Source organism: Pyrgilauda ruficollis, unplaced genomic scaffold, assembly GCF_017590135.1.
Source record: "Pyrgilauda ruficollis isolate IOZ18807 unplaced genomic scaffold, ASM1759013v1 scaffold83, whole genome shotgun sequence".
In the NCBI taxonomy this organism is placed as follows: Eukaryota; Metazoa; Chordata; class Aves; order Passeriformes; family Passeridae; genus Pyrgilauda; species Pyrgilauda ruficollis.
Window position 1 is genome coordinate 884,941 of NW_024530266.1, and position 13,021 is coordinate 897,961.

General features: G+C 42.2%; 1 protein-coding gene across 1 annotated transcript in view; it reads right to left on the reverse strand.

Moving 5' to 3' along the window:
* Positions 1-1,067: 1,067 nt before the first annotated feature.
* Positions 1,068-13,021, reverse strand: part of ADARB1 (adenosine deaminase RNA specific B1) — a 60,079-nt gene continuing 48,125 nt past the window's right edge. The window contains exons 9-11 of the mRNA XM_041487687.1: positions 8,407-8,588; positions 3,041-3,219; positions 1,068-1,911 (exon numbers count right to left, since the gene is read on the reverse strand). Coding sequence (XP_041343621.1) covers positions 1,735-1,911; positions 3,041-3,219; positions 8,407-8,588 — 538 coding nt within the window. The 3' untranslated portion in view covers positions 1,068-1,734. The remainder of the gene's footprint in view (positions 1,912-3,040; positions 3,220-8,406; positions 8,589-13,021) is intronic.

Here is a 13,021-nt window from a genome sequence, read left to right on the forward strand (position 1 = left end):
AATCTGACCAGGCACAGCTGAATTCCTTTCTGTGTTGAAGAGGTCAGTCTGCACCTCAGTTGGATGATGACTCCAAGAGCCTTGCTGGGCTGCAGAGGAGTGCTCTCAGCTTTAATGAGAAGCTGGCAGGGTGACTGAAGCCACCACAAAGGTGAATTAACCCAGCCCTTCTATTGCAGCTTCTTCCCCAGCATCTGTAAAAGGCAGTAACCTCCAGCAGCATCAATTCCCTGAGGGGACCCCTGGGTCACAGACTCTCTTGTCTTCCCAGAGGAATGCTTGCTGTTATCCACAGTACCACCCCAATGTATTGTTTGCACTTCAGTGTCTTCCTCCCAGGACAAGAACCCAGAGATTTCAACTAATGCACAAGTGATTTTCAGGTCTGATCAGGTTCTGAAGCTGAGAAGAGGCTCCTACTCGAGCAGAAATGCCTCAGCATTCATGGTTGGCCAGGAGTGGGTTTACACCAAAGTCTTCAACACCCCAAGGACTTGCTGACCCCAGGGGTGCTGGGGCTGAGGTGCTCCTTCTACACAGCAGGTAATCAAACCTCAGGTATCTCACTTCCATCTTAACATTTTTACATAAAGCAGAAGTGTCCACACCTTCAGGAAAAACACTTTTTAAAGGAATAGTCAAAACAGATGGACACACATTTGAGAGCAACTTACCTAATTAGCTTCATGATGCCCATCACACATGTAAAGCCCAAAGGCAAGGGAATCTCAGACACAACAATTTGGCTGAAAGCAGATATAACTCACAGGAAATAACTTTTAAGAATTGGTTTCTCTGTTACAAGAGTTCTAGAGGAGAGCAATTAATACCCAACAAGTAGTCACTGGTTTTGGCAACTCAGGCTTGGTGCCCTTAAAATGAGCAGATTTTTTTAAAGCTGTTACATTGCTGTTACAGTTAATATTGTATTTGGATGAGTTCCTGGGATACACAAATCATCTACTTCTAAACAGGCTTCTGCATGTTATAGACTAAACTTCTTACAAATAATTATTTTGCTGTTTCCAGTTTACAATGGTAAAAAAATGAAGACTTCACAATGGGTATAAATGGGAGGTAAATGTATTTTTAAAAACAGAATAAAAAGCTGCATGTTAAAAACTGGCTCACAGACTAATAAATACATACATCAAAGACATGAAATTTTCAGCAGCTGGTTTTAAAGAGCAAGGAATTGGGAAAAAAACTAGCTGTCCAGACTCCATTCCGCCTCTGTGGTCTATGTACTAAAAATATCTGCAGTTGAAAAACAAGTTAACAGAGGAGTAGAATCAGCTTTGTCACCTATTTTCTTTTTTAAAAATTAAGCTACTTCCTAAAAGTGTGGTGTAAAACCTAGAGAAACTATTAATTTCTTCATGCATTTGATGACATTGAATTAAAAAAGAAATTATTTCAACCCAGAAAAAATGAGTCATTGTACACAGTAAGGACAGCCTTACTGCAAGTTTTCTACAGTAAAAGTATTTCTAGAAATACACCAGAAATTACTTTCCTATAACAAAATATACAATTATGTGTTGCATCATCATTGAGTTTCAATACTTAGGCAAAACAGAAACAGCTACTGTGAAGTTTCAAAAAAAACCCGAAGAAACCCAACTCCAAAGAGCAGAAAGATGTTTTGACGGCTGTGGAGATGCCAGAAAGCAATGCTGGACACCAGGGATCTCCAGAACAACTCCCCTTCCCAAGTGATGTGCAGTTTGTGAATCAGACTGTGAGAGAAAACTGATCCTGTTCTATGGGCTTCTCCACCCAGGCTCCAAGTCCTGCCTTCAGGAATGCTTTAAACAAACACTCTTTAGCAGTTTGATACTCGGTGGCTCCTTGCTTGGTGTCGTGGTACAGGTTGGGCTTGAGGATCTTTGAGCGCAAGCTGGAGGAAAGCTGTGGGGTTGAGAGACAAGAGAAGGAGAGAGACAAGACCCCATTAAGCCAAACAGCACCAGAGTGACTGAGTTACTTAAACAGCTAATATTAAAACAAGGTAAGGATCTAGCAAACAAAACGTTGAGGCCAAAAAGCCACAGACATACCCCTGGAAGCTTTCTTTCTGAGAGTAAACAGTGAAACCTCAGCAGTGAAAATGGGATTATCCTTCCAAATACATTAGAATGCAAAGACAAGCTCAAAGGAGACAGCATTCTTTGCCTACTCAGCTATAAACCAAGGAATATGCATTTTGGACCAGACAGCATCACGTTAAAAAGTAAGTTAACAAACACATTGATTCTTCTCCATTACTGTATGAAGCAGCAGCTACCTGGCCTCAAGTTATACATGGGGAGGTTTAGATTAGATATTAGGGGAAAAAAAAAATCACTGAAAGGGTGTAGCCATGATATTTTCTGAAAAATCCTTTTGCCAGAACTTTCTCCTGAGAAGCTGAGGAGCCTCAGGAAAGAAATGTAAACAACAACTATCTGCTGCTGTGGAATGCAACAGGTGCATCTGTGATTGATGCATGTTGATTGTTTCTAATTAATGGCCAATCACAGTCAGCTGGCTCGGACTCTCTGGGAGTCAGGAGCTTTTGTTATCATTCCTCTCCTGTCCTTTCCAGCCTTCTGATGGATCCTTTTCTCTCTATTCTTTTAGTATAGTTTTAGTATAGCATTTTGATATAATATATATCATAATAAATCAGCCTTCTGAAACATGGAGTCAAGATTCTCATCTCTTCCCATGTCCTGGCAGCCTCGAACACAACCATATAGGGTTGTAAAGCATTGGAACAGGCTGCCCAGGGAAGTAGTGGGGTCACCATCCCTGGAAATGTTCAAACAACGTGTGGATGTGGTGGCAGAGGGCACGGTTTAACATGAACACGGTGGTGGTGCTGCGTTGATGGCTGGACTTGACAATCTTAAGGATCTTTTCCAGCCTTAATGATCCTGTGGCTCTAACACGAGGCTCAGCTTGAAACAGGCTGAGAACGTGGTTTGTGAGTACAAAAGCAGGTCCATGTGTTTCAGCAAGACTCGAGGAGCGGCCCGGGGGCCCCCCGGAGCCGCACCTTGGCGTGGATGCGCATCCAGCGGCTGTAGAAGGCGTGCTTGCAGAGGCGCGACGCGCGGCCCAGCTCGTCCTTGCCGGTCGTGGCATTAATGACTTCCAGAGCCGAGTCTCCCACGGTCCAGTTCACACTGAAGTTCGGGGCTTTCCCTGGCTGACGGGCTTCTGCGTTGCTGATACCTGAAAGAAAAGTGATGTTTAATGATGATAATAAAGACAAATGCTTGGCTTTTGGTTTTGGGTTGGAGAGTGAACAGTCTTAGAAGCAGATCTTTTATTTTGAGGGCTTTCTCCTGCAGATTTCTCACCTACTCACAGAGTGAAATCCTGCTCTCATTCTGGCTAAAGTGCTCTCTAGTTCTGTCCCACCCAGCAGGGCAAGTCTGCACTGCTGGAGAAAGCAGCCTCCTCAGCAGAGGGGACCATGGAGAGCTCTGTGGCAGGAGTTTATGGGGTTCATCTCACTTCCAAATGGATATGAAGCTATGAATCCTGGAAATGTTCATGGCCAGGTTGGATGGGGCTTGGAGCAACCTGGGATAGAGGAAGGTGTCCCTGCCCATGGCAGGGGGTGGGATGAGAGGGGCTTTACAGTCCCTTCCAACACAAAGCATCCTGTGATTCTACTGAAAGCGCTCAGCACCCTCCACAAAGCCAGAAGTGGCACACATTTGGGACTTTCAGCACAAATCCACTGTGATCTGACTCCCCACTTCACAGGCCAGTGCTGCACACTGAGCCCAGAGACAGGGAACCACAGGATTCCAAACAGGACTCAAATCACTTTGCTCAGGTGTTAAATTAGGTAACAGCTTCCAATTATGGCCGTGTGTCCAGGGATGGAGAAGCAAAGCCACCACAATCCAACCCAAGTGCAAATTGAGACTGGCAGGATTTATTCCCCACAACAGCCCGGTGCCCAAAGATGGACTATACACAAGGAAGGTCACAGCAGCTGCTGCCATGCACAGGTGACTCCTCAGATATTGCAGGGGTGGCAAAACTCTATTTAAGATGTCTCAGTCACCTCACCAGGAGAGAACAAAGCACCAGGGCAATTTGCTCTTCCCAGTAAATAAAAACCCCGCTTTTACTTTAAGGCAGCTCCCACCAAGAACCTATTTCAAGTCTACTCCACTGTTAGGCCAGGTCCAACACTTAATAAAATCTAAAGAATTTGTGGAAATTGAACATAAGCAACACAGCAGGATGCATTTCTGGCTGATATCTGGAACACAATCCAATAAAGCTGGGATCCTGGGAGCAGGACTGGCTCACCTGGCTCAGTCTCATGGCACCTCTGGGCCCAGCACTGAGAGTAGGCAAGGTCAGAATGACCCAGCAAAATTCAGTTTGCTTCCTATCATCAATTCCTCATTTAATAAACAAAAACCCTGTGAAATATAAACCACTGAAGCTGTCGTATTTTTAGTCTTGGTTTGGATCAATCTTGTCACTATGACTGATAAGAATAATTAACTGAATAATAACAGAAAGTAACCTACTATTCTCCATTTTCTTAAAATATAAGCTGAAAAAATCGAGAATTGGTACAAAAGTTGGTTTTACCAAAAGTACTGAGGCAACAGTGCTAAGAAATTGATGCCACATGGCAATTTTTTGTCTTTTTCTTTAACAACATCTATACTACTACCTTTTCTTTCATTCCATACACTATCAAACAAGTACAGGGATCAGACAGAGGTCACCAAGTACTCCAAAACTCTTGTGATGTCACAACCAGTCCCACCAGCAAATCAAATAAAAATGAGAAAGCTGAACATCCAGCATGCACTACATGTCCACTGCAATTGTATGACTCTTCCTTGGTTTTTGATTAATTAATTATTTTTTTTTAAACCACCAAAACCAACCCAGATTTAGAATTTCAGATAGATGTAATTAATAACAACCCATTCAGCTGTTTATTTGTATGCAATAACCCTGGACAGATGTCAAAGGAGTCCCTGATGGTGGATCACAAGTAGCAGGGACAAGGAATAAAGGTCATCTCAAAATCAAAGCATTTGATAAAACTTCAGGTGGGTATGTCTTCCCCATCAAAATCTAGACATGAATATAGCACAATATGCTGAGATTAGAAACAGAAATTTAGGATAGAAAATCAAATATTTTACTTTTCTTTGAAAACTAATAGAACTAAAGCTATTTAGAGAACATTGCTCAGAACTTATTGTTGAGTATTTTTACAAAGGGATATAATAAACAAAAGCAAAGGTCACAGTTCTTTGTACCACTGCTTATATAAATAATAAAGTTTGACAGCTCTTGGAGGAGAGAGCTAAAACAAGCTTCATGAAAAAGGACACAGAAAGCTGAAAAACACCAATATGAACAGGAGGATAAGGTACCAAGGGAACAGCCAAATAAAAAAAAACCACCAGAAGTTCTGCTGAAGGATTTATTTTTGTCTGCCTTAAAAACAAATTCACTAACACTTGGATAAAGATGATCTTTTTGGGAAGAGTGAACACAGCTGGAGAGCCTCCAGCTCAGGGCAGACCTGGGATGTGTTGGGGGGAAAAAAACTGAGGTAGGATCTTTGATGATATAAATTATTTTTAAACAGCAATAAGAGGAGCAATAGCAAACAGCAGCAGGAAAAAACCTCACATACTAGGTGTATAGGCAATAAAAAGAGAGGTTAAATTCTTCACAGATAAATATAAAGCAACACACACTAGGAAAAAACCCAAAGCAATCTTGCACAAGGAGTGCTGGACTTGGAGCTCGATATTAACATTCAGGAATGAGATTTTAGTTTCTAACATTCAGTTCTACCAAAAGGTCAGGTCAGTCACCAACAGTAATCAAAGTGAATGTCAGGAATTATTAGTGAAGGATCAGGGAAGTGAACAGAATATATGCCACTACATGGACTAGTATTGCTGCATTACCCTGCATATCAGCTACTGCTCTGGTCTCACTAACACAAAAATGGGTCTGCAAAATGATCCTTCATGTGAAAGGGCCTCTGTGCAAGGAACAACAAAGTAGATGCTTCAGCTTGCAAAAAATAAGATTTATGTAGGAAGGAATTATCTCAGAGGTATAAAAAACTGAGTGTCATGACCACTACTTATGGCCTGGATCTCACAGAGCACTAAGGAACATCTAATTGAGTAAATCAGCAGAAAGGAAATTCCTTTGCACAAACCTTTGCACATTTCAGTCTTCCTTACTCAAGGAGGCTGCAGATGGCAAAAAGTTGAATGGAATGGAACCAGGAATGAACAAATTAAAGATGTGTTAAGGATTTCTAAACACAAAGATCTCAGTAGCTGACTCAGGCTCCAGCCCAGGTGAATGCCTGCATGCCCACCTCCCACAGTGGCTCCCCCTCAAAAAGAGTTTGTGCCTTGCACATCACCCTGCAGATGGGCAACTTGATATTGGCTCATTTATCCAACCACCCTCACTGTGATTGAGGAATCAATTTTTTTTTTCAGATTATTCTAGAAATTTACAAGATTCAAACCTGTCTTCTCTTCAAGTGGGGTGGCCACCTCTCAGGGAAAGCTCAACTGCCCTCAGTGCTGGGGTGCTAAAGGAACCCCGAAAATCTGGATCCTGCAACCAAGGCTTCCAAGAATCAGCACAGGAGGGAGTTTTCTATGAACAGACAGATTTCCTGCATCCCTCAGCTGAACAACACCTGCTCTGGTAGGCATGTGGAGTGGACAGGGCAGTGCTGGGCTTGTGGATGGATTCCATGATCTTGGGGGTCATTTACAATCTCAATGATTCAATCTGCTGGCAAAAGGTGTAAGTAAAAACTCTTGTAAACAAAGAAAGATGATGAAAGACAATTTCTAGCAGTACAAAATACTCAAAATAATTTTGACTTAATGCAGGTGCCCTAGCAGACAAAATTTGCTTTATTAGAGGAAGAAAACCTGTTTTGACAGTACTTTCTCATCTAAACAGGCAGGAGAGTGGGGAAACACAGGTATTTCTGTTCTAGTTCTTTCCCCTGGTGGAAATAAATCTCAGAGGGGTGTGTGTGTGATACAAGAAAGAACACAGAACTGGAGACACGTATTCCTGCCACGCTTCTTCTAGGTAAGAATACACTGAAAAATATGTGAATCCAGGAGCACATGGGCAGCTACACAAATGCCCCAGCTGAATCTAACAGCAGAGGTCACAAAATCAGCTTTCAAGACTGAACCAGTAGAAGAAAATACATCAACAGAGTTCTCAGCCCAACCTCCTAAAGAACCTTTCTGTACATTTTTGAGATGTGTATTTTTGTGAAAACTCCACAGCTGAGAACGTTTCCGAGCTCTCTCTGTTGCACAGCAAGTCCTGGCTCAACTGTTTAAACAGATGGTTCTCTTTCATGGGAAATAGATGATAGCACCATTGCAGAAAGATGATTTTCAAGAAGACAAGGTACTGTTACATGCTGTGAAAAGGATAACAAAAATGCTTCTCACCCTGCCACAAACCTGCTGTCTTGAAGGACTGATAAAAATTGCCAAAAATCAGGCAGAAACAGTCCATACATCAGCTACTATGCCCATAAAACTATTAGATATTTGATACAGAGTGTTGCAACTGTTACTTACTTGCTAATATAAGGAAAAATACATTATTTAACATTTTTATACATCCTAGTTCAGGGAATCCTTATTACCTTTCTTAACTACTCATTTTTTCACAATGCTCTTTTCCCCACTCTGTCCCCAATTATTTTTTAAAAATTCACGTCAAACTTTAAACATGCTTTAAAATTATGAGCTGGGTTTTCTTCCCTGGAAAATAAATACATGCCAAAAGCTAACCTCTACAGAACAAAGCAATAAACACAGTGAGAGGGAGGATAAGATCTCAGTTTTAAAGCTTTCACAGCATTACTGTAACAAGCCATTTTAGAATTTAAGACAGGTGAGGTGTTATCTCCGTCCATTTTGACTTGATTATTGACCTAAAAAATGTGAACCAAGTGGGTCTATCTTGTCATACTGATAGATGAAGGGACCACTCAACAAAAATCTGCAGTGCAAGAGAAGTGACAGTGAGTACTAACACACTATTCCACAGGTGGGAGGAGATTTCCCTAAGCCTTCAGCTCTGCTCACATCTTCCTGGGCATGCTCCAGACAGGAACGGTGTGAAAACTCATCCCAAGTTTCATCCCCCAGTTCTTTCCAACTTTTAAAGGTCCTTGCTATGGTATTTCTGACTGGCTGTCTGTATTGTGTTTGGACCACAGCTTCTCTATTGTAAGCAGCAAGCAGTTTACTCACAGCACACAGTTTGCAAGGTTTTGAGAACTACAAAATCACAATGCTACTGGAACAGACTTAGTTACCGGCACGGCCTTCTCCATTAGATACTTGCCACTAAGTAAAGGTCTGTTGAGTGTATAAAGAGGTGGTAGATCTTCTATCTCTGCTATCCTCTGGTAAACGGCTCTGGATAGATGATCCCCATGATATAAACTCCCCAAGATGATGCTAGAGAAGTAAATTGGCTCCACAAAGAGGCTAAGTAAGGCTCCTTGAATACCCAATACGTTCCACCTAAGAGGGAGGGAAAAACAAAACAAAACAAAAAACAAAAAAACACTTTCTTTTTAATGAAACAAGTAACATCTGCCAGACATAACAGCAGTTAATCACAATGGACCAGACTTTCAACCCTTCCTCCTGACTAGCACATGACCATGGTAGCATAAACTGTGACACCTGCCAGAATTTCAGATATCAGCTTAGGGGATACTCAGCATAATCCTGAGTAAAATGACCTAAAACAGGAGCAGGCTCTGTAACTTGTAACCCTGCTAACATGTCTGGTGATGCATTTTCCAGCAAGGCCAGAGATGGACAGGATCATTCAATGGGAGAAAGCCAAACTGTGAGATTCTCCACCAGAAACAGCAGCTGATACCTCCAGAAGACACCTGGCAGGGAGAAGAGCATCCTTCCCAGAGCACAAGAAGGATCCTCTGCAAGACCTCCACACCTCACCACCACAAGGAAAGGCCTGTCCTTCAAACCCTGGCCCAAGTGCCCAAATCCTGCTGACAAAAAGGGCATGAGCACTGGCTTGCAATAGCCATGGGCAGGGGCAAAACTGAATATGAAACTGAAAACATACAAAGAATGCATACAGTCCTTGCTCTCTTTAGTTGCTTTACAAATTCCAAACATAAATCCCTGTCTGAGCACTGTGATTTACACTGGATCAGGTCTGGTGGCAGGGATATAGAATGCCTAGGAGCAAAATCCTGATTGTGATAATTTCTTTTTTTAATTGTGCTCATTTGATAAAGTTTTGGCTCTCAATGCCTCTGTAACTGTCACACAAAATACTTTTGAAAACCTCAACATCTCCTGCAGAGTACTTTGACTGCCTTGCTCTGAGGAATACTGAGGCACTATGAAAATACCATATTTCAGTCTTGGAATTTCAGAATGGTTTGGCTGGGAAGGGACCTTAAACATAATCTAGTTTTAAACCCTGCCATGGCAGGGACACCTTCCACTATCCCAGGTTGCTCCAAGCCCTGTCCAACCTGGAGTTGGAGTCCAACTGCAAAAGCCAGACACAAGCAGCAGGGAAAGTTTCCTTTGGTGCTTGGATAAAACATAGGAGCACATGAGAAGCTCTTGTGCTCCCACAGAATGGTTGTCCTTATTAAAAAGCCCATGTTGTACCAGGTTGCAAGGTTCTCCTAGGAAAACAGGGAATTCAGATGCTGCTAACAGTGCTTCCTGCAGCTTGTGCTGGGCAGGCTACACATCAGCATCCTTTTGGGCTAGAAATTCCAAACCACAACTGTTTCACTACTGCAATAACTGAACTACACAGGCTGGCTTCAGGACTTGCAACATGTTTCTCTTTTTTAAATATAAAAACAGTAAAACAAAGATTATAATCCAAAGAAACTATTTCTTTGCATATCTTTAGGGATGATGAAAATGGAGGCAATATGTATTAATTTACTCACCCATCATTAAAAAGTCTAGCCTTAATAAGTGAATAAAAATACTGTGCTAATATATGAGGTGTATTTTACATGGAATAAAGGCATATTTTTTGTAAGACTGAAAACACAATCAGCAACCAAGTGTCAGAGTAAAGATATCAAGTGAAAATTGCTGCTTCCCAGGACCAATATGCCTTTCTGACTGCTACAGACACAGGTAATACTATGGAAGAAACATCTGGAAAGAATTCAAGACTGAGCATTGCAAGCTGAGGTTTGCAGACAAGGCACATCCCATTTTACATTACATGATCAGTGCTTAAGTGATGATAGACATTTTAAAATGGACCAATGCACTCCTCTGGCAAGCCCTTACTTCCCAAGTAAACCCTCAACAAGACCCTTTTCCTTACTCCTGACTTCAGTATTTCCAGAGCTCATGTTTTGCTGCTTCCTCCCACAGCTGGTGACCTTCTCTGGAGCAGAAAATGAAAGCTGACATTTGTCTTGTGAACTTCTGATTAGAAGAGGATGAGGAGTGAGGACAGCTGAGCAAACCTCTGCAGAGAGGACTGAATGAGCTGATATTATTGGGCACAGGCCTGCTTTGCTGGGCTGTGCTGAACCCCCTTTGGCACCCCAGCACACACTGCAAGGACTGCAGAAACCACTCACACAACCAAAACTCTTCCTATTCAGTAGGCAGGGTTGGGTGGTGGTTCAGGTTTATGAAACTAGATTTAAATTTCATTGTTATAATAGAGGAGCATATTCTACACAGAAATGTATTCTTATAGCAGAAACTGGTTACAGTGCAGAGACAAACACGAAACCCAAAAGAATCACATAATCACTAAGGCTGGAAAAGCCTCTAAAATCAAGTCCAATCACTAACCCTGTCCAGCACCCCCCTGTTCACCACTGTTCCCAGGTGCCACACCCACACACCTTTTGGACACTTCCAGGGACACTCCACCACTTCCCTGGGCAGCCTGTTCCAGTGCCTGGCCAAATTTTTTCCCAATATCCAACCTGAACCTCACCTGGCACAGCTTGAGGCCATTTCCTCTGGTCCTGTCCCTTGAGACCAACCCTCAGCTAACTGTGCCCTCCCATAAGGGAGTTGTGGAGAGCAAGAAGGTCACCCCTGAGCCTCCTTTCCTTCAGGCTGAGCCCCCCCAGACCCCTCAGCCTCTCCCTGTCAGATTTATGGTCGAGTTCTGCAGATCATAGCAGAGTGAAAGAAAGGACTGCACGGAGACTTTCTTCTTGTTCCTTTTTTATCCTGTACTTCTGTCAAACAGTGATATCTCACTTCCATCAGCATGTACACTCGAACAACTTTTATGAATATAAACTGAGAAGGAACCACCACCACACATCAGTTTTCAAAAGGCCACAGGCATCACCTCCAGAAGTGGTAAAACTGCCTCATCCTCCAGCTTACAAACACAGATTGTCAGAACTCACACCAACAACTGCTGCCAAAATAGCATTAACCTTTACTGAAAGCAAAATTTCTTCTGAAATTAAGGGGCCAAATGCTGTATTTCACTACAAACCATGCAGTGAAGAGCAGAAAAAGCAAAATGCACTGCAGAAAACTTCAAGTCAGTGTTGTCTTTCCAGTGGAGCATTTAAACAATGGATTTTTTTTTTTTGTTCACATTAAAAATGGCATCAGAAAAGAGTTAAGTAAGTGAAGTGACCTAAGTCTAACTTACTAACCCAAACCAGGGTGCTGAAGAACGAGCATGAACAGAACACAGGAATGCTGCATCACATCAACAGATACTGGAATGCCTGCAGTAAGGCATGTAAAGCAGAGTTACAGATGGGAAAGAACAGCCAGGGAAACAGGCAGGGAAACTCTCCCAATGTAAACTTTCTCACTGGAAAGACCTGCAATGCTTGTCTAAGGTAAGCAAAAAAAATTGTCTTATGACACTATTTAACATATTGTGAGCATTCTGGTTTTAAGTTACTACAAAAATTTTCTCTGACAACCTTCAAAAACTTTACCTTAAAGTAATGATATTTAAAGTGCAAGCTCTTAGACTGGTATAAATAGCCACAAGATTTACATTCAGACTGCTAACATTTAAACAGAGGTGGCCCGATTTGAGCTGGGGTACAGCTAACTGTGATTCCTGCACTTTTGGAGTACAAGGACAGTGTTGGGAAATGCTTCTTCAAACCAGGACATCCCAACACCTTTGTAGGCTCAACTCCAACCTTGGCCTTTGCAGATCAAGGCACATGGGCTATGTTCAGTTCCTGTCAATTCACACAGAGGACACTCTCTGTGCACTGTTCTCACCTGATGTCTTATAGATAAGCACCTCAGTGGGAAATCTGAATTTTATAAATTTGTCACACTCACTGGTTTCCTTATTCTACATGCACTGCTGTATATCCTGTTCCTAACAGGCTGGAGGATGGATGTGCTTCCTCAACCTTTCTGCTGTTCTCAAGCACACTGCACTAAAAAAAGAGGGTGGAGAAACCAGACACTGACACCAAATCAAGAGGAGTCCTCTCCTCCTTGCTAATGTTGCCACATTTCTGCTTCGGACCACCATCTGCTCAGGGGCATCTACAGTGGGTTCCTAAAAGGTCTGTGGATTTCTTCATGAAATGCAGCTGATTTCACAGCTCTTGACACATGAGAAGGTAAGCAAAATTTAACTCTCAGCAACACTTGCACAGCGTGCTGGTAGCACCTCTTGCCAAAAATAAAACCAGTTAAAAATATATGTACCACGTAAAAACTCTCCTCTGAATTTTCCGAATGCAAAAGGTACAGAAATTCTGTTATTCACACTATTTTAGAGAAAATACAGAATTGAGGGGGCCTAACAGCAGTAAGTCATAAAACTTGATGTTAATAACATCTTAGTTACTAATTTTTACGCAGAGAGCAGGATGGGGCAGGGGAGTCACTATGTGCGACCCACAATGGTGTCCACATGGAACTGGTGCCAAAATTCATCTCAGGAAAATAAGTCTCCTGCAACTACTCAA